Source organism: Anomaloglossus baeobatrachus, chromosome 8 (assembly GCF_048569485.1).
Source record: "Anomaloglossus baeobatrachus isolate aAnoBae1 chromosome 8, aAnoBae1.hap1, whole genome shotgun sequence".
Taxonomy (NCBI): domain Eukaryota; kingdom Metazoa; phylum Chordata; class Amphibia; order Anura; family Aromobatidae; genus Anomaloglossus; species Anomaloglossus baeobatrachus.
Genome location: NC_134360.1, coordinates 236398562 through 236420641, shown reverse-complemented (window position 1 = coordinate 236420641; position 22080 = coordinate 236398562). Strand labels below are relative to the sequence as shown.

The 22080-nt window shown below is 43.0% G+C and overlaps 2 protein-coding genes across 2 annotated transcripts in view; one reads left to right on the top strand and one right to left on the bottom strand.

Annotated features, from left to right (window-relative positions):
• Positions 1-21971, top strand: part of FGGY (FGGY carbohydrate kinase domain containing) — a 298106-nt gene extending 276135 nt beyond the window's left edge. Inside the window, exons 16-17 of the mRNA XM_075320405.1 lie at positions 9490-9534; positions 21660-21971. Of these exons, the coding sequence (XP_075176520.1) occupies positions 9490-9534; positions 21660-21726 (112 nt within the window). The 3' untranslated portion in view covers positions 21727-21971. The remainder of the gene's footprint in view (positions 1-9489; positions 9535-21659) is intronic.
• Positions 920-21730, bottom strand: LOC142248938 (E3 ubiquitin-protein ligase RNF170-like). Its single transcript, XM_075320409.1, has 6 exons — positions 21693-21730; positions 14995-15070; positions 12461-12569; positions 3988-4061; positions 3137-3250; positions 920-1811 (listed from the first exon to the last, which is right to left on the bottom strand). The coding sequence occupies exons 1-6, from the start codon at positions 21728-21730 to the stop codon at positions 1506-1508; spliced, it is 717 nt and encodes a 238-aa protein (XP_075176524.1). The 3' UTR covers positions 920-1505.
• Positions 21972-22080: the final 109 nt, after the last annotated feature.

The following is a 22080-nucleotide window of genomic DNA, read 5'->3' as shown; positions in this document are numbered from 1 at the left end:
GTCCATTGCCCGGGTAGACTCTTGCTACATGCTACCAATCTAGGATCTGCAGATCCAATTGGCAAGCCATTACCGAACCTGGAATTATAATACTACATGGACTTCAGCATCGAATGCAAGGATTCGACTGAGATATCAAAGACTACCTAAGGAAGGAATCTAGCTTGGGACGATCCAGGCACCTGACTACAGGATTTGCGGTCCTCAGCCAGCTTCCTCAATCTAGCTTTATTCCATTCTCGGTGGGTGCCCGCCGAAAGCGGGGTGCTGCTGGTCTGGAGTAAGTAGCCCTTGAAGCTCTGAGGCACGGACATGCTAATCCCTGGTGAGCCAGCAGAAGGGTGAGAGACTGTTGCCGGTTACATTCTGTGGTTTTGCTGGTTATGTGACATATGCCGTTAATTGTTTGGGGATCTATTAAAGTCTTAATATTAGAATTCCCTCACCCTGTGTTGTCTGAGTAGTGTTCCGCCCACGGTTAAGGAGTTCGGGCGTTCAGTTGGGATGACCCCTGGGCCATTCTGTCTTTCTAAAGGCGGCCAGATCAGTGGACGAGAGCACCCACTGACCCCCGTGTCTCCACAGAGAGCACCCACTGACCCCTGTGTCTCCACACCATCCACTGTGCTTGTACTGTACATCGCAGTGTTTTGGACGCAGCTGAAACATGCTGCGTCCAAAACGCTGTGAACCCTGATAGTGGGCATGCAAACTTATTCTCTCTTCTAGGCTTTCTGATTCAGACTACAAAAGGTTAATTTGCAGTCTGTAGCCATAGAGATACATAGGTCAGTGCAGGAGCTGCATGCACACAGTTATAAGAGATCCCGATGTTTATCAACAACATATGCCAACATCAAAATGTGCAAGGTTTTATTGCAAAAAAATGAATTGATACATAATATGTAACTAATGGACAATAAATACTGTTACAAATATACATTCTGTAACATGATACATTCAAAAATACAAAATATTTACACTATCCCCATTCTTCTAATGTTACAACCTCTCAGATGAATCGATACGTCTGAAAAAGTCATTTAAAGGGGCATCTTATAAACTATAGCAGCCAAATAAAAGGGCCGGCTGATACAGTCACATCTACAAATGTCGAGGTTCTCAGCATTGATAGAAATCATGAGTCGTCCTATTAAAAGAAAACTAAACAAGGGAAATACCCAAAAAATGTCCATCCCAGCTCCTCTTCCCTTAATCTCCTCCGCTGATTTTTTTCCTATTATAGTAAAAATTGATAAATTTGTTAAATCCCAATCCATCAATGAGATGGTCTTTGGTAAATAGACTTTGGTATAAGTGTCACGTTAAATCTGCATGTAATAATGGCCTGAAATCCCGCAATGATTGGGTGCAGAGGGTGAGATCAGCTCATATCCAACACTTATAGGCCAGAGTTATGCAGGGACCGCTTTGTTGTAGCATTTGACATGGAAGGTTCTGTAACATCTGTGTAGAGTCCAATCATATCTAAGTCTATGCAGCGGTCAAGACTCGGACAAGACGCTCTGTGCGGCTGTATGGACCATGGCCATTCCTTCTGACCTGAACTGCTGTGAGATGTTGAGCATGCAGATGAGGAGTAGAAAGATGACGACGAGGTCATCGATGGTGCTGAGGACCCCACAGAGAGGATCGGAGATGACGTCGAACGGTGAAGACAAACACATGATGGCCCCGAATGAGCAGACTACTATCCTGAGACAGAAGATCCACACAAGTCCACCCATAGTGAAGACCCTCCTAAGCGCCAGGTGTATAAGAGATGGAAGGTCAAACAGGTAGTCGGTGACCTGCAGGAAATAAAATGAAAGATGAAGGAACCATTTTTGAAGAAAAACATTTTTTAACAATTTTATTTTTTAGTTTTATTTGTCATAAAATCGTGAAGTTTTGTAGTTTTCACAATGATCCTTATAATACTCCAGTTCTGCAGGGCTCAGTCCTCAGTAGTCATCTCATTATCACCACAATGACACCTCTATAAAGATAACACAGGATCCACCATTCACAAATGGTGATGTCACAGCTCACCTCCCCCCTCCTGTACAATGACTGATAACACCTCTATACACAGTAGTTAACACAGTATCCTCCAATCACAATAGGTGATGTCACAGCTCACCCCCCTCCTCCTGTACAATGACTGACAACAGCTCTATATACAGTAGATAACACAGGATCCACCATTCAGAATATTTCAAGTTACAGCTCACCTCCTCCTTTACAATGACTGATAACACAGCATCCACCATTCACAATAGGGGATGTTACAGCTCACCTTCTCCTCCCGTACAATGACTGATAACACCTCTATACACAGTAGTTAACACAGTATCCACCATTCATAATAGGTGATGTCACAGCTCATCTTCTCCTCCTGCATAATGACTGATAACACCTCTATATATACAGAAGATATCACCGGATCCACCATTTGCAATATGTGCTGTCACAGCTCACCTTTTCTTCCTCCTTTACAATGACTGATAACACCTCTATATACAGGAGATATCACCGGAACCACCATTCACAATAGGTGATATCACAGAACACCTCCTCCTCCTCTTGTACAATTACTGATAACACCTCTATATACAGTAGATAACACAGGACCTACCATTCCCAATAGGTGATATCACAGCACACCTCCTTCCCTTCCTCTTGTACAATTACTGATAACACCTCTATATACAGTAGATTACACAGGATCCATCATTCACAATAGATGATGTCACAGCTCACCTCCTCCTCTACATTGACTGATAACACCTCTATATACAGGAGATATCACCGGAACCACCATTCACAATAGGTGATATCACAGAACACCTCCTCCTCCTCTTGTACAATTACTGATAACACCTCTATATACAGTAGATAACACAGGACCTACCATTCCCAATAGGTGATATCACAGCACACCTCCTTCCCTTCCTCTTGTACAATTACTGATAACACCTCTATATACAGTAGATTACACAGGATCCATCATTCACAATAGATGATGTCACAGCTCACCTCCTCCTCTACATTGACTGATAACACCTCTATATACAGGAGATATTACAGGAACCACCATTCACAGTATACAGTATTAATGGAGTCATATACTTACAGGTCGAGGTTTCCCAGAGAAGCGATTGTTATATCGTCTGATGTCTTGTTTGATGGCTCGACTCGTCTTATCGTGTTGCTGAACTTCACAACAATCATCGTAGAGCACGTGCACCTGTGGAGAATGCAGGCGTCTTGTTAGAACAGGAACTTAGTACGGCCCAAGAAGCAACTTCGGTTAAAGGGGTTGTCCCATGAACAACATATGTCACCGATTCACAGGTCCCTCGACCTTCTATACTCTATCTCCTTCCCATCACCCAGTAGATTGTAAGCCTGTGGGGGCAAGGGGCATCTCCCCCCGCTGTACCAGGTTGTTTTTGCCATTCTATTTTATATATGCATTTTATATGTCAACCATGTATTGCATCTGGAGTCAATTGTACCTTAAAATAAACAATAATAAATGTATAATAACTGGGTGTGACTCCCACCTAATCTAAAAAAAAAAAGGTCCTAAAGCCTCCTGTGTGAATGGAGCAATAGTACAACCCCTTCCCTGTCTATAGGACTGCTCGTGGCACATGCACGTTACTACTTTAAAAAAGTGAATGGAGTGATAGTTGCATATGTTTTATTCACACTGGGAACATTGGACCCCTTGGATATTGTGATCGGTGGGTGTCTTAGCTTAGTGTCACCTCCATTCCGCCCATGAGTACTTGGAAAGCCAGACAACTAATTAAATGTTCTTTATCTGACGACCTCTTTAATTTTAGTCTATGGTGCACCCAGTGAAGAAACTACAGCCCTGCTCCATATTGCACAATATTTTCAGGATGATTGGATAATGTATTAAATTAGGAATTTTACTGAATATTTATTAAACAGGTGGAGTATAGAAAGTGATACCTTTTGTCTGCAGAGGGGACAGCTGATGGCTCCTAACCAGGGGTCATGCTTCCAGTATTCAATCAGACAGGGACCTAATGGATACAAGAAAGAGAATATGAGTATCATCACCTATTAATCATTCATGGACCTGGATGTCTACTGTGGTGCTACCTAGATTAGAATTAAATAGCGTAAATGGCTAAAATATTACTTAAAACTGAGCTTTGTTACAGTACCAAAAAGTGCAGTGCCACAAACTCACTGATGGACACAGACAGAAAAGGGCCCTGAGCATGGACAATATATGGGCCCTTTGCAGCCTAAGACTATGAACGCACTTTGCGTCGTCCTACTTGCAGTTTAGAACGCACGTTTTTGCCTTAATTGATTTAGCCAAAGTTGCCTTTTTCAGAAATTTAGCGCTGAAAACGCATGCGTATTTACTGCGTATTTGATGCGTTTTCAGCACTTTTTACCTGCGTTTTCACCTGCGTTCTGATAGATGCGTTTTGAACATAAAGACACTGCTTAATAAAGTTTAAACAGTCAAACTCAATGAAACAATGGGAAAAAAAGAAACAAATCTATATTTTTAGGAAAATTCATTAAATAATATTTATTTCATTAAATTATTGCGGTAATATGATATTTAATGGAAAAATAGCAATAAAGTAATACATTTCTTAATTTTAATTGTCGGACTATGTGTGTGCGTAAAGGGACATATGAAATAATTATTTTGAAGTGCAAAACGCATGTTTTCTGCACCTAAAAAGCAGGTAAAACGCAGGAATTTTTAAGATTCTTGGTTTTTGCCATTTCTCATAGACTTCAATGTTAGCAAAACGCACCCAAACTGGCAAAAACAACTGACATGCTGCTTCTTTGAACGCATGTTTTTTGCCACAAAATATGCAAATTAAGCACTGCGTTTAGAAACGCAAAGTGCGGTCTGGAAATCATCATTTTCCATTGACTACCATGGAAAACCAAAACGCATGCCTTTTGGCATGAAAACGCTGCAGCTCAAAACGCTGCGGAAACGCAGGTAAAAACACAAAGTGCGTTCTTAGCCTAAAAGCTCATCAAAAAGAACAATGCCACCTACTTTGGAGGTAGTAATGCGACCCCCAACCTCTTAGGCCGCTGCGCAACTGCACCAATGATATGTCCGCCCCTGCGACAGACTGGAAACCATAGACATGACGTCATGCAAAACGCCGATACTGATGATTCAGGGCCATTGCTGGAGAGGTGAACATTAAGGATGATCGAATACCTCAAATATTCGGCTTCGCGAATATTTTCCGAATAGGTCGCCGCTATGCGAATATTCTATGTGTAATGTAAGTCTATGGGAAGCCCGAATAGTTCCGAATAGTTGTTATTCGGGTTTCTCATAGACTTACATTGCACATCGAATATTTGTGAATAGTCGAATAGCGGTATCCTATTCGGAAAATATTTGCGAAGCCGAATATTTGAGGTATTCGATCATCCTTAGTGAACATGTGACTGTACCATTCATATCAGCACGGATGAGATGTCACATACTCTTCTTCTATGCAGACGGTTTATATGGCATTTGGATCATGAAAATTATAAGTGGTGACTCATATCAGTTTAATCATGCATCTTATTTTCCAAACTGGACTATCCCTTTAAGAATTGCTCTGGACAGTATGTGAATATAGAGGCTTGTGCAGTATTTGCACCCCCTCCCCCGCTGCGCAGGTGTCTGCATTTATTAAGGAGACTCGTCCCGGTGGCTAATTACGCTGAACACATGAATACATATTTGTGGCCGGGTTTCCTGTCAGTTTCCTGGACTAATGTTTAAGGATCAATGTGAAAATGAAAGGGCAGCTGAGCAGGAATTAGAAGAAATCGCTTCAGTCGTTTCCTGCTCGCGATTTGTGACAGTTTTTTAAGGTATACAATGACTTATTCACTTGGCCGCGCGCCCGTCCCTGTCATCGGCAACATGGCATTGTTTGTTGTAATGAGGCGGCGGTGCGCCAGACCCCGGGCATTTCCTGAGGATGGCCGTCCAGCTGGCTCCGGCATACAGCAGGCAAATAAAACCCCATTTTCTGACTCTAGCGGCTTCCTCCAGTACCCACACTGTGCCACTAGTATATATACAACTGCAAATGCAATCACTATTTTCTTTCATTGCTCATCACATCCTAAGGTCACAGTTGACGCCTCTGACAGATGTCACACATACCCGGCCACAGGCCGCAATGATTACAGATCTGAACCCTATAAAGATTGATTAAACAGAAAACACAACTTTGTAATATAAACTTTGCTTTATTTTACGTTATTTTCTAGTTCTTTTTAGTTCTTCTCAGCTCCGTGTGGATGACACGTCCTACGTCATCCGCACATCCCGCGCATCCCATTTCTCTCCTGCGCACACGTGCTTCTCTCTGACCTGCTAAAGGCAGATTGAAGCATTGTAGTGCGCATGCGCGGGCGTTCTTTGACCTTTCCCTGCGCCTGCGCATTACAGTACCTTGCTCTGATCTCAGCAGGGAAGAAAGACGTGCGCAATAGAGGTGTCAAGTGGTGCTCTGCTCTACACTCACCAGGTGTTATCGCGACTTCGGACCCTGTTCACACTGCCACACCACCTCGTGATTTTGAGTTGCCCAGTCAGAGCCGGTCGTAGACCTATTTTGTGCTCGCTGGTGATCGGTCTAGCAGGAGTTAACTCCTGCTAGTCTGTGAATTGCTGCTAGGGTCACAGGTTGCTGAAGGCCTATCACAACCACATCCGCTCTTTAACGCTAGAAGTCCCAGAAATTTCGAGCTCCATAGGGTTCCAATGGTAGAAATGTTAAATGACCCCTCTCTGGGACTTCTAGTGTTAAAACATGGTGGAACCTGTTTCTCAGTGCCGATTATAGCTTTAGCGATACTGGTCGCTATTGGTGAACTGCTGAATGCTATTTGGTGTGCGGTAGAAATATCCTCGCTGTTTATTTATTTCCTCCCTGTACTTTATTTCTCCCTGAGCACGTATTGTCTTTACCCCTGTGTGTGCTTGCAGTGAGTTTGAGTTTTGGTTTTCCCATCTGACTATTTTTATGGGATTCATCACTCCTGTATCTCGACCCTCCTCGGGGGTATTAAACCAGGGCGGTTCAGGAGTTAGGGCTATGCTGGCGGTCCAGACCTCTTCACCATCGGAAGTACCTCTGGAGCAGGGGACAGCCATAGGGTCCCTAACCTGAGGGCCAATCTAGGCGCCCCCATTCCGAGTTACCGTGTCACACCCCGTGATAGGAGTCATCTGTGTGGATGACATAGAACGCGTCATCCACATGGAGCTGGGAATGAGGACGGCGGTGGAAGGAAGAGAGGAGGCGCCGGACCAAGATCTGCGATGCTCATCTGACCCAACTGCCCCACAGGTGAGTATAATAAAAACTGTTTTTATGTTATAAAGATCGTCCTAGTTACCGGTACTTATATACAGTAGCTGTATATAAGGGCTGACTGGTGGTGGCCGCAGCTTATAGGGGACAAATCTGGTGACAGGTTCCCTTTAATGTGACTTCTCTAAACTTTCGGATGCTCATGTCCAACTGTTTAATATTTCAGGACTTTTTTCACAACTTGCTGTTCTCTAACAAGGAGCGTAATGGAAACATTCACACTATGTGTTTGATCATCCATGAATCGCCCAATAAAATTCGAGGTTCAGTTAGAATTGGAATTAAACCGTCCTCCTCATCTGCTGTTCACATTTTGACATCATGAGACCAAGACGACACCTAATGATTGATCAGCAGCACCGCGCCATTGTGAGGCTTCAAACAGGAGGTTCTCAGATGGAAGTGACCACTGAGCTCAGAGCATCACAGAGTGTCACCAGCAGGTTGTACAGAGACACAGAGAGACTGGAAGAGTCACAGAAAGGCAGAGAAGTGGACGTCCTCTGGCCACATCTCACACTGATGACTGCTTCATTGTGAACAAAGCCCTACAGAACTGGATGATGAATGCCACACAACTATAGGCACATTTAAGGAAGGTGAGAGGCCCCGAAGTGTCACGTCGAACCTTTCAAAATCATTTACATCTGCGTGATAGACCACCTGCAAGATATGTGACCGTACCACCAGGCACAGTCGTCATGGATGAAGTACCACTAGGTCTCAGTGCTGTTCATTGATGAAAGTTGATTCACGCTGAGCAGAAATTATGGCCGACAACAATGTTGTAGATGTCAAGGAGAGCGCTATGCATCAGCCACTGCTGTCACCAGACGCCCTGTGGTGGAGGTGGTGTTACAGGGTGGGCTGGTGTCTAGTCAGTAGAGAATGACCCTACACTGTGTGAATGGTACAGTAATAGACCCTACTACTGGAATATCATCATTAATCCAGTCATTGTGCCTCTGCATGTACAACACCGGCCTAATGTCATCTTCATGAAGGACAATGCTCCAGATCATCGAGGTCGCATCATTAGGGAGCGGCTCCTGGAGACTAGGGGACCTCAAATAGAGGGGCTGTTCTTTCTCCAGACCTGAATCCCATAGAAAAACTATGGGATCAGCTGTGTCACTGTGTTGACACCGTAACTCTGTACCCCAGAACCTCAATGACCTGAAAACCACCCTTCAAGAAGAGTGGTGCACCATGCTCCTGTCGGTCTCCAGCGATTTGTGACCTGCCAGCATCTCCAGTGTTTTATGGAGCGCACTGGAGGTCCCAACTTAATACAAGTCAATGAGAGCCTCATTCTGACCTCGTTCTGGTCTCTTTCTGGCCCTGTTTTCGTCTTGTTCTGTCTTCCTTCTGGCTCTCATAGACTTGCATTGAGACCTTGTGATGTAACTTCTGACTTCAGAATTTACGAGCACAAGATGGCGCCACGGGTTCGAAGCAACGTTTGTAAAACGTGAAGCCACTTGAAGGTGAGTATATGACAGGGGCCAGGGGGCTTAGATTTAAAGCACCACTCCAGCTCTGAAAAATAAAAAACAAACGCTGGAGTGGCGCTTCATGCTTCTGCTATTGAACAGTCCATGAAAAACGGACAGCACATGGATGGAATCAGTGTTATCCAATTATTTCATGGAGATTGGTGAGTTTGATCTGACATTCGGATCAATATCGGACAAGTCTTTGCTGTTTGTGCGGACCACTCGGTCTGAGGAAAATATATCAATCCTGTGAACTACCCAAAGTGAAAAATACTGCTATCACTCGTATGAGAAAAACTGACGTCTGAATAATCCTTATAAAGTGTAAATTATTCCTAACCGATATATTAACAGCGCTATATAAGTGAATGAATATTATATTATTATTATTATTATTAGTATATATTTTCCGTAGAATCTCTGTCTGAACTGAACAGCAGGGGGCGCTCCTATCACTCCTCACCAGCCCTGCACGATTTGCTGCAGCTTTGCCAAAACAAAGCTCAAGGTTTATAAATAGCCAGAGAATGAAATGTGAATGAAAACTTTTTAAGCCTCAATCTTCTTTTTTTTTTTAGGTCAGGAATCACTGGGCACAGCTCCACCAGCAGCAGGGGCTTCAGGTGATGCAATGCATAACTAAACTGACAAGATAAGTCGTTAACCCATTTATCGCTGGATCGCAGGACGGGTGCAGCGGAGATGAAGCTCACTGCCTCATCATTACACGGCAGTGCCATTACCTGCACCGTGATTGATACGCCTACGGCTCTGGGCTCTTGATCATCTTTTGGTACAGGACACAGTGACCTAGTCCTGCTGCTAGTAAATGATGGCAGGGGTTGGAAGTGGAGCTGTGTGACATTATCTGATGTCAGCTCCTTGCAGATTATAATATGCTGCAGTGTGTGGGGGGAAAAAAGATGGACAGTGACTCCACCAGCAGAATAGTGAGTGCAGCTCTGGAGTATAATACAGCATATAAATCGGGATCAGTACACAGTGACTGCACCAGCAGAATAGCGAGTGCAGCTCTGGAGTATAATACAGGAGGTAACTCAGGATCAGTGCAGGATAAGTAATGTAATGTATGTACCCAGTGACTGCACCAGCAGAATAGTGAGTGCAGCTCTGGAGTATAATACAGGAAGTAAGTCAGGATCAGTGCAGGATAAGTAATGTAATGTATGTACCCAGTGACTCCACCAGCAGAATAGTGAGTGCAGCTCTGGAGTATAATACAGGATGTAACTCAGCATAAGTACAGGATAAGTAATGTAATGTATGTACACAGTGACTCCACCAGCAGAATAGTGAGTGCAGCTCTGGAGTATAATACAGGATGTAACTCAGGATCAGTACAGGATAAGTAATGTAATGTATGTACACAGAGACTGCACCAGCAGAATAGTGAGTGCAGCTCTGGAGTATAATACAGGATGTAACTCAGGATAAGTACAGGATACGTAATGTAATGTATGTATACAGTGACTGCACGAGCAGAATAGTGAGTGCAGCTCTAAAGTATAATACAGGATGTAATTAAGGATCAATACAGGATAAGTAATGTAATGTATGTAGATAGTGACTGCACCAGCAGAGTAGTGAGTGCAGCTCTGGAGTATAATACAGGAGGTAACTCAGGATCAGTACAGGATACGTAATGTAATGTATGTAGACAGTGACTGCACCAGCAGAATAGTGAGTGCAGCTCTGGAGTATAATACAGGATGTCACTCAGGATCAGTACAGGATCAGTAATGTAATGTATGTACACAGTGACTGCACCAGAAGAATTGTGAGTGCAGCTCTGGAGTATAATACAGGTTGTAACTCGGGATCAGTACAGGATAAGTAATGTATGTACACAGTGACTGCACCAGCAGAATAGTGAGTGCAGCTCTGGAGTATAATACAGGATGTCACTCAGGATCAGTACAGGATCAGTAATGTAATGTATGTACACAGTGACTGCACCAGCAGAATTGTGAGTGCAGCTCTGGAGTATAATACAGGTTGTAACTCAGGATCAGTACAGGATAAGTAATGTAATGTATGTACACAGTGACTGCACCAGCAGAATAGTGAGTGCAGCTCTGGAGTATAATACAGGATGTAACTCAGGATCAGTACAGGATAAGTAATGTAATGTATGTACACAGAGACTGCACCAGCAGAATAGTGAGTGCAGCTCTGGAGTATAATACAGTATGTAACTTAGGATCAGTACAGGATAAGTAATGTAATGTATGTACACAGAGACTGCACCAGCAGAATAGTGAGAGCAGCTCTGGAGTATAATACAGGTTGTAACTCAGGATCAGTACAGGATAAGTAATGTAATGTAGGTACACAGTGACTGCACCAGCAGAATTGTGAGCGCAGCTCTGGAGTATAATACAGGCGTTAACTCAGGATCATACAGCATAAATAATGTATAATGCAGTATGTAAATCAAGATTGATAAAAAATTAAGTGATATTACATATGACAAAGTGATACAACTTTTTATATAAATTACATATTACTTTATCTGTAAAAGGTTATAGCTTCACATCCCTTTACTGGTCTCCACAGAACTTGGTCAGTGCTGACTTTATTAACTTTGATGTTGCAATAAAATAAGCTTTCCAAGTTCTAATTCAAGGGCAGCACCGATAGTGGGTCATGTTTACCTACGTGACAGTTACACGTTCCATTGACCCCATCCTTACACTGCACCAGCATTACCCCAGTATGCTGTGCCATGTGTGGCTGTGCTGAGAAAGTGAAGAGCAGGTCTCTAGTTTAGCTCCACTCCCCAACATATATCCAGTGGTCTCTTGACCCCTTTGATTTTGGTGCATGCTCCATCCCGGGTTGTGTTTATGGCTTAGTGACCTGTCAGGGATGTATTGTGTTCTTCATGTCACATTTTTATAAGAGAAGCTAAGAGCTGGTTGTGAGATGAGCCGCGACTCCCGCGAGCAATTAAAAGCCTTTCATTAACCGTATTATATGGAACGCACGACACTGGCTTTGATATTCTGCCACGAGTTTTATGTGCTCCATTAAAACAACAGTTTAAAATATTGCCATTTATTGTCACTATGATGCAATGTTCGGTTTGCTGTGACTGATTGACCCAATTGCCTCATTTCTGCAAGTCTTTGTTAATATTCTAGGAAGCGTTGCGTGCTCCGGTGTCCACCCAGATGTCTCCCAAACACCGCACAGGGGACGGAAGCCAGAGAGTTATAGGGAAGAATATGGAGGACATGATGGCCACATTTCCCCTCCTAATTCACTATTAGGGTGCCCCTCGGGCACAGCTATGATGGCCAAGTAGTAACGACCGCATTTCTGTAAAAGTAAATGATGGCTTTAATAAAGGTGAGAGTATTTTATTGATTCTCCCATAATGAAGGCCGGGCTTCAGGTCTGACACTAATCCCCCATTCTCTGATCCGATAATTGCAACATATAACATTTATTGTCTCTCAACCCAATTTAATGACAAGCGACGATGCAAATAAAGAGGTTGGATTCTTTCAAGCGACTGTGACTCACCGCAGAATAAATGGCCGCAGTTGGTCTCCACCGGGGATGTCGCTGTCTGCAGACACACCGGGCAGCTCAGGTCATTGTGGAAGCGAGTCTGGCGGCTTTTATGCGTCTCCTGGAAAATTTACAGTTTTATTTGATATATAATGACAATGTAATTTTTGCCAAACTGGTACAAGAGAAAAATTAAACCGTGGAATATAGTAACCAATCAGATTCCAGTTTTTATTTATTAAAGGGGCTATCCACTTTTTTTACATTGATGACCTATCCTGATCACCCGTGGCTTGACACCCGACACTCCCACCGATCAACTGTTCCCAAAGCCGCTGGCAGCAGCAGGGGGCCGGAAATGTTTAATATCGGAGATGCCCCGTCTTTTGATAGTGGCCGCGGCCGGTTACTGCACATCCGCCTTCCATTCAAATCAATAGGAGGCGGATGTGCAGTACCCGGCTGCGGCCGCTATCAAAAGACGGGGCAGCTCCAGAACTGAGCATTTAGGCTAGGAACGCACTTTGCGTATTCACCTGCGTTTTAGGTGCTTTTTAGGTCCATTTTGGGAAGCACCTCTTCTTGCCATAAGGCATGCGTTTTGATTTTCCAGCAAAGTCTATGGAAGAATTGGATTTTCCAACCCCACTTTGCGTTTCTAAATGCTGCGTTTAATTTGCATATTTTGTGGCAAAAAACATGCGTTCAAAGAAGCAGCATGTAGTTGTTTTTGCCATTTTGGGTGCATTTTGCTAACATTGTAGTCAATGAGAAATGGCAAAAACCAAGATTCCTTCAAATTCCTGCGTTTTACCTGCTTTTTATGTGCAGAAAACATGCTTTTTGGACATCAAAATAATGATTTCATATGTCCCTTTATACACACACAAAATCCGACAATTAAATTTATGAAAAACATGCATTTATTGCTATATTTCCGATAAAATGTATATTAACGCTATAATTTTATGCATTATATCTATTTTCATTATTTTTCCCATTAATATAGATTTTTTCCTTTTTTTTTTCTCTTTTTTCATTCTTTTTGACTGTTTAAACTTTATTTAGCAGTGTCTTGATGTTCAAAATGCATCTGTCAAAACGCAGATGAAAATACATGTAAAAAGCGCAGAAAACGCATCAAATACGCGGCCAAAACGCATGCGTTTTCTGCGCTAAATTTCAGAAAAAGGCAACTTTGGTCAAATCAATTAAGCCAAAAACATGCGTTCTAAACTGCAAGTAGGTGAACGCAAAGTGCGTTCCTAGCCTTAGGGTAAGACCGCACTTTGCGTTTCCACCTGCATTTCAGGTGCTTTTTAGGTCCATTTTGAGAAGCACCTTTTTCATGCCAAAAGGCATGCGTTTTGATTTTCCAGCAAAGTCAATGGAAAATGGTGATTTTCAGACCGCACTTTGCGTTTCTAAACGCAGCGCTTAATTTGCATATTTTGTGGCAAAAACCATGCGTTCAAAGAAGCAGCATGTCAGTTGTTTTTGCCATTTTGGGTGTGTTTTGCTAACATTGAAGTCTATGAGAAATGGCAAAAACCAAGATTCCAGCAAATTCCTGCGTTTTTCCTGCTTTTCCAGTGCAGAAAACATGCGTTTTGGAATTCAAAACAACTATTTCATATGTCCCTTTACACACACACATAGTCCGACAAGTAAAAATAAGAATTTTAATAAATTATTGCTATTTTTCCATTTAATATCATATTACCGCTATAATTTCATTAAATTAATCTATTTTCATTATTTTTCACAAAAATATAGATTTGTTTCTTTTTTTCAAATTTTTTCATTGACTTTGACTATTTAAACTTTATTTAGCAGTGTCTTGATGTTCAAAACGCATCTATCAAAACGCAGGTGGAAAAGCAGGTAAAAAGCGCTGAAAACGCATCTAAAACGCGGTAAATACGCATGCGTTTTCAGCTCTAATTTTCTGAAAAAGGCAACGTTGGTCAAATCAATTAAGCCCAAAACGTGCGTTTAGAACTGCAAGTAGGAGAACGCAAAGTGGGGCCCTAGCCTTACTAGATGGACCTAAGTCTTTTTTCAACCTATGTAACTATGTCATTTCTGGCTGAGAACAGCTGATCGGTTGGAGTGTGGGGTGTCGGACCCCGGCTAATCAGACATTGATGACCCATCCTAAGGATAAGCCATCAATGTAAAAGTAGGGGACAACCCCTTTAAGTCATCTGAATGATTGCAATGAACAACTTTACAATTATTTGATAATAAAAACTAACATCGCAGCTTCATTTAATGAAAAAAGTAGAAAGACATGCTGTTTCCAAATTGGATCTTCTGCTACATATGGAAGCTCAGCTGCAGTACCAAAAGTGACCACCACACGGTGCACGGCTCCATGCTGTATACTTGTGACCTGCAAACAGCTGATCAGTAGGGGCATCGGGTATTGGTACCGCACCAATCGGGTCTATCCTAAACATAACTCCTGGGATCCTGGACAACCCATTTAATATACATATATTACACATATACTATAAATCATCTTTATACAAATAAACGCTCACTTTGTAACGGGTCGAGGTGAATATTCCACCGTCCATTCTTTGGGAGGTCATTTCTGGTTTGTCCATTGTACAACATCTGAAAGCATAACAAAAAAAATAAGAACATTTAATAAATAACCATAAAAATAAAGTAAAAGCAGATTAAATATAATAATGTAAGAATAGTAATAATTATCTTAAATTAGTAGATGGAAGACAAAAAGATTAAAGGGGGCTTTACACGCTACGATATCGTTAATGTTTTATCGTTGGGGTCACGTCGTTAGTGACGCACATCCGGCGTCATTAACGTTAACCCAGCGTGTGACACTTATGTGCGACCTAAAACGATCGCAAAAGTGGCAAAAATCGTTTGCCGTGGAGAGGTCGTCCTAAAACAAAAAATCGTTCACCTCTCATTAGCGATGTTGTTCCTCGTTCTTGCGGCAGCACACATCGCTGTGTGTGACACCGCAGGAGCGAGGAACATCTCCTTACTTGCCTCCACCGGCAAAGCGGAAGGAAGGAGGTGGGCGGGATGTTTACGTCCCGCTCATCTCCGCCCCTTCGCTTCTATTGGACGGCTGCCGTGTGACGTCGCTGTGACGCCGCACGAACCGCCCCCTTAGAAAGGAGGCGGAATGCCGCCAATAGCGACGTCGCAGGGCAGGTAAGCCGTGTGACGGGGGAGCGCGATTTTGTGCGCGACGGGCAGTGATTTGCCTGTGTCGCACTAACGATGGGGGCGTGTACGCTCGCTAGCGATATCGCTACCGTGTAAAGCCCCCTTAAGGCTACATCCACACAAGAGGGAAAAAATCTGTTGCAGATTGCACCATAGATATACGGTAAGGCTAAGGACACATGGAGAGTAAAACGGAGCGAGTGGAATGGGATAAAAAATTGCATTCCACTCGGACCAATGTTACCCTATGCTATGGGGCAGCTCCAATGAGCGACTTTTTTCTCAGCCCTAATCGGACCGAGAAAACAATCTCAGCATGCTATGGGGGGAATGCGATCCATTTTCACTTGCACCCATACAAGTTTATGGGTGCGAGAGAAACATTGCACAGCACTCACATTACACAGAGTAAAGTGCGATATACACATCAGTTGATAATGGAGGAGATAGGGAGATTACTCCCTCCCTCTCCTCCGCAGTGCCCACCTTCCCCTCCGCCGCAGCTGTGCTGTGATCAAAGGATCGCATCACAGTGACATGGCACTCGGCTTACACTCCAGCAGAGCGGGAACTGAGTGTCATGCGATGCACTCGTAGTAGTGCTCGTTTAGCCTCAGCCTAAAATGAATAAATATTTAGGCCGATTTGCAAATAGGTTTTTACATATAGATTGCAAATGAGCTTTCCCAAAAGGCAAGGGAATAACTTCCTGACCACTTGGACACCAGCGATAAAGAGAATGAGGCTTTGGATCCCAAAAACCACACACCCTCATCTTGATTGGAGCAGAGGTTATGTGGGCCCGACCTCTGGGGTATTTATATTGTTTGTGATTGCCGAAAATAGCAGAGCGTTGTATTCGCCTTTCTCCGACAGCAGTCCCACAGAGAATGAATGGAGCAGAGGTGAAGTATGTGTGCACCTCTGCTCCATTCAAAATATGCTTCTGTAGAGGCCAGTTTTCAGGATCTGGAACCCTGGGACCCCCAAGCCTTCTAAGGCTACTTTCACACATCAGTTTTTTGGCATCAGGCACAATCCAGCGTGTGCCTGACGCAACGGGTCCGGGGCAGATGCGCCGGATCCTTTTTTTTTTAAGGATCCGTTATACCTGTTCCGTAAAAAAAAACGGATCCGGCGGCCACATCTGTTTTTTGCCGCATTACACCGGATCCGGCGTCCACAGGCTTCAATCGTAAATCACGCCGTATCGCGCCAGATCCAGCGCGATGCGTTTTTTTTTGTCAGAGACAAAAAACGTTACAAGAGACGTTCCATCCTGCCTCCGCATTAGCCAATTACGATGGATCCGGCAAAAGCTGGATGCAACGCAAGGCCATCAGGCACAATCCGGCGCTAACCGCTAATACAAATGAATGGGGATAAAACGGATCTGGCGTCGGATCCGTTTTATCCGTTTTTTTCCAGATTGTGCCTGATGGAAAAAAACTGTTGTGTGACAAACAAATAAACGTAAATGTCCTGGGAACGACACACAGTTTTGAACTGATATGGTTACACCTCCGATAGTAAAAGATGAATAGTGACACTAAATAAGTGATTTTTTTTTTCCGTTCATGTGATGCTTTATGTATTTATTACTATATACATTTCTCCATGTGTCAACCATCCAGTCATATAAAGTGCACGTGCCGTGTCTACACGTTTAGCTGTTATCCTGTATTTGCATCCACGTCACACTCCTCTAGGGCTTGCACTATGGACGCTGTCACTAGTCAATGGAAATCGTGGCTGCTCTTTATGAGATGGGAGTGCTGCTGCAGTTCAAAGGGCTGTGTGCACACAGATAGAAGAAAAATCCGAGATAAAGCAAGAAAACCTAGTGACCTAAAGAGAGAAATGCGCACGGCGAAGTTTACAAACACGGCTGCCCTCATGTAGCTTCAGCCAACGTGCACAATGTCAGGATAGCTGCTTCATCCCTATGGCAGGTAGACTGTCCTATCTGCAGTGCTCATCCAGTGCCTCCTAGTTCATAGAGTGAGTGTACCGTCATATTAAAGACACAAAGACCAAAAGCGAAAATAAAAGTATAATATCAAATCAAATTTTATCTGAGGGTTCGCTCACACATGTGTACAAATCAAGCAAGTGCAATCAATTAAAAAAAGGACTGCACTCTGACCAATATTATTCAATGAGGCAGTGTAGAGCTGCATTTTTTTCTCAGATGTATTGGACATGAGACAATATCGCAGCATACTGCCATTTGCCTCTGAAATTGGTACATTATAAGGGAAAAAAAATCGGATGCCATACAGGCGATCAGTGCGGTATCCAACTTTTACCGATACAATATAATTCTGTAAAATGGAAAACTGTAAATGGTTCTGTAAAAGAATAATAGCTGCTAAGTAAAAAAAAACGGATTGTATACAGACAGTACACACATGACAAGTGAGAAAGAAACTGTCTCACTCTTCTGGATGAGAATGGGACCATTTTTTTATATGCTCTTGTGACCCCAAAGATTTCCAGACCATAAAGTGTAGGATTAACATCCATTTTGTGAATACAATACATTATACTCCACAACTGCACTCACTATTCTGCTGGTGCAGTCACTGTGTACATACATTATATTACTGATCCTGTACTGCTCCTGAGTTACATCCTGTATTATACTCCAGAGCTGCGCTCACTATTCTGCTGGTGCAGTCACTGTGTACATACATTACATTACTGATCCTGTACTGATCCTGACTTACATTATTATTATTATTATTATTATTTATTTATAGAGCACCATTAATTCCATGGTGCTGTACATGAGAAGGGGGTTACATACAAAATACGTATACAAGTTACAGTAGACAGACTAGTACAGAGGGAAGAGGGCCCTACCCTTGCGGGCTTACATTCTATAGGATTATGGGGAGGAGACAATAGGTGGGGTGTAGGTCAGGCGGCGGCTCCGCACGGTGGTCGGGCGGCAGCTCCGCACGGTGGTCGGGCGGCAGCGAGTTCATTGTAGATTGTAGGCATTTCTGAACAGGTGCGTTTTCAGGTTCCGTTTGAAGTTTGCAAGGGTAGGGGATAGTCTGACGTGTTGAGGCAGCGAGTTCCAGGAGACTGGGGATGCTCGGGAGAAGTCTTGGAGTCGGTTGCGTGAGGAGCGAATGAGAGAGGAGGAGAGGAGGAGATCTTGGGAGGACCGGAGGTGACGTGTTGGAGTGTAGTGGGAGAGTAGTTCGGAGATGTACGGAGGGGAAAGATTATGCACAGCTTTGTAGGTCAGTGTTAGAAGTTTGAATTGGATACGGTGGAAGATTGGAAGCCAGTGGAGGGACATGCAGAGGGGAGAAGCGGGGTGGTATTGAGGAGAGAGGTGGATAAGTCGGGCAGCAGAGTTAAGGATGGACTGGAGAGGGGCGAGCGTGTTGGCAGGGAGGCCACAGAGGAGGATGTTACAGTAGTCGAGGCGGGAGATTATGAGGGCATGCACTAGCATTTTAGTAGATTGCAAGTTGAGGAAAGGGCGGATTCTGGAAATATTTTTGAGTTGAAGACGGCAGGAGGTGGTGAGGGACTGGATGTGTGGTATGAAGGATAAGGCAGAGTCAAAGGTCACTCCGAGGCAGCGAACTTTGGGTACTGGCGAGAGCGTGGTGTTATTTATTGTAATAGATAGATCAGGTGGAGAGTGTAGGTGAGACGGAGGAAAGATGATTAGTTCAGTTTTGGCCACATTGAGCTTTAGGAAGCGAGAGGAGAAGAAGGAGGATATAGCAGATAGACATTTCGGGATTTTGGACAGCAGAGATGTGGCATCTGGGCCAGAGAGGTAGATCTGGGTGTCGTCGGCATATAGGTGGTATTGGAAGCCATGGGACTTTATGAGTTGTCCCAGGCCAAATGCTGCACTCACTATTCTGCTGGTGCAGTCACTGTGTACATACATTATATTACTGATCCTGTACTGCTCCTGAGTTACATCCTGTATTATACTCCAGAGCTGCGCTCACTATTCTGCTGGTGCAGTCACTGTGTACATACATTACATTACTGATCCTGTACTGATCCTGACTTACATCTTGTATTATACTCCAGAGCTGCACTCACTATTCTGCTGGTGCAGTCACTGTGTACATACATTACATTACTTATCCTGCACTGATCCTGTATTATACTCCAGAGCTGCACTCATTATTCTGCTGGTGCAGTCACTGTGTACATACATTATATTACTGATCCTGTACTGATCCTGAGTTACATCCTGTATTATACTCCAGAGCTGCACTCACTATTCTGCTGGTGCAGTCACTGTGTACATACATGTACATACATCACATTACTTATCCTCTACTGATCCTGAGTTACATCCTGTATTATACTCCAGAGCTGCACTCACTGTTCTGCTGGTGCAGTCACTGTGTACATACATTACATTACTGATCCTGTACTGATCCTAAGTTATATCCTGTATTATACTCCAGAGCTGCACTCATTATTCTGCTGGTACAGTCACTGTGTACATACATTATATTACTTATACTGTACTGATCCAGAGTTACCTCCTGTATTATACTCCAGAGCTTCACTCTCTATTCTGCTGGTGCAGGCTGTGTACATACATTACATTACTTATCCTGTAATGATCCTGAGTTACATCCTGTATTATACCCCAGAGCTGTACTCACAGATTTACTGGCTTTGGGGATTACATTTCCAAATATTCCTTTTTTGTTCAGTGTCCGAAGAGAGCTTGCACTAGGCATTCTGGGAAGTAGTATCTTTACACCAAACACTGTACAGTCCCTGTAAAATTAGATGTCCCCTTTAATTTATAGGTCAACTTACCAGTTAGCTATTTGTCTGATCAAATGATTTGCTGTTTTCAGTAACAACTAGCAAAATAGTGAGTGCAGCTCTGGAGTATAATACAGGATGTAACTCAGGATCAGTAATATATGTACACAGTGACTGCATTAGCAGAATAGTGAGTGCAGCTCTGGAGTATAATGCAGGATGTAACTCAGGATTAGTATAGTATCAGTAATGTAATGTATGAGGACAGTGACTGCACCAGCAGAATAATGAGTGCAGCTCTGGAGTATAAAACAAGAGTGTAATTCCGGATCAGTACAGGATAAGTAATGTAATGTATGTACACAGTGACTGCACCAGCAGAATAGTGAGTGCAGCTCTGGAGTATAATACAGGATATAACTCAGGATCAGTACAAGATAAATAATGTCATGTATACACACAGGGACTCCAGCAGCAAAATAGTGAGTTCAGCTCTGGAGTATAATACAGGTTGCAACTAAGGATCAGGATTAGCTTTTTATATATATAAACTTTGTTGAGAAATGAATGTACTTGTAATTATTTAAATCTACATGGATCCTGATGTTTCTGGTGCAGACTTTCAGAGGCTGAGAGCTGTTTCTTTTGCACCGTGTCTACAGGATATTAGGCACATCTGTGACTCCTGGCCTACATGTTATTATCACCTGTAATTGATTGCTGGCGACGCGTCCTGAGCAATTTCTGCAGATTGTTGTGATAACGGGAAATGATGCACAACTAATACAATAGCATGCAGAGTAATAACAATACAGATACAATGTTACAACATACAATGCTGTCATGTGCTACAGTGTTACAACGTCAATGATATATGAGTTGTGTCTGGGGACATGGAGGTGTTGTCAGTGGGAATCTAATAAGATTATTTTAATATCCCAATAATATTTCCGCTGAGCTGTTGCTTAAGATATTATTTTATGAAGATCACAATATTAAAGGTTGTACAAGGGATCTGCTATAATTGAAGAACATCAATCAAAAATGATATGCATGTCCTTTATGGCAATCTATCAGTCTAGCGAATGGAAAAATAAATCAAAAGACTGTACATACAGTACAGGGAAAAAAACCCAATATTTATATGGATACTAACAGGTAATGGAAACATAAAATGAATAAAAAATAAATAATAATAATAACAATAACAATGCACGTCTTTATATTCCAGAACCCTTTGTTCTTTCTCGGCGCCCCCTCTTACCGGGACTGGACAGGGCTGCAGAACGTGTGGCTGAGCATGTTGCTATCGATGGCGGTTTCGGTCTGCACGTCTTCGCTGAGCACCAGCTGACAGCGCACTGTTGTAATTCGGTGTCAAGGCACATAGACCTACATGTTACACTGTTAATGATTAAGCTGGTGTCAAGGTTTTCATAATAAAACAGAACCCGCTGCGGCCATACTATGGAAATCTATGTGAACTGCATACAATGGGTCATATTTACTAATATTGGCATATAAGTTGACATACACCGTATAGAAACAAGCACTTACATACGGTATGCTCATTACACCCACAGGAGCTTTTATGACACCACATTCTAAATCTATAGACATACATATGGAATTGTTCCCTTTGCAGCTAAACA

What these genes read in the sequence shown, in the direction of transcription:
- LOC142248938 (XM_075320409.1), bottom strand. Translation starts at nt 21,730, where the DNA reads ATGCTCAGCCACACGTTCTGCAGCCCTGTCCAGTCCCG. An exon ending in CTGCGGCCATTTATTCTGCG is followed by an intron (nt 4,062 to 12,460) that starts GTGAGTCACAGT and finishes TGTATCCATTAG; the next exon opens with GTCCCTGTCTGATTGAATAC. An exon ending in TCTCTGGGAAACCTCGACCT is followed by an intron (nt 1,812 to 3,136) that starts GTAAGTATATGA and finishes TATTTCCTGCAG; the next exon opens with GTCACCGACTACCTGTTTGA.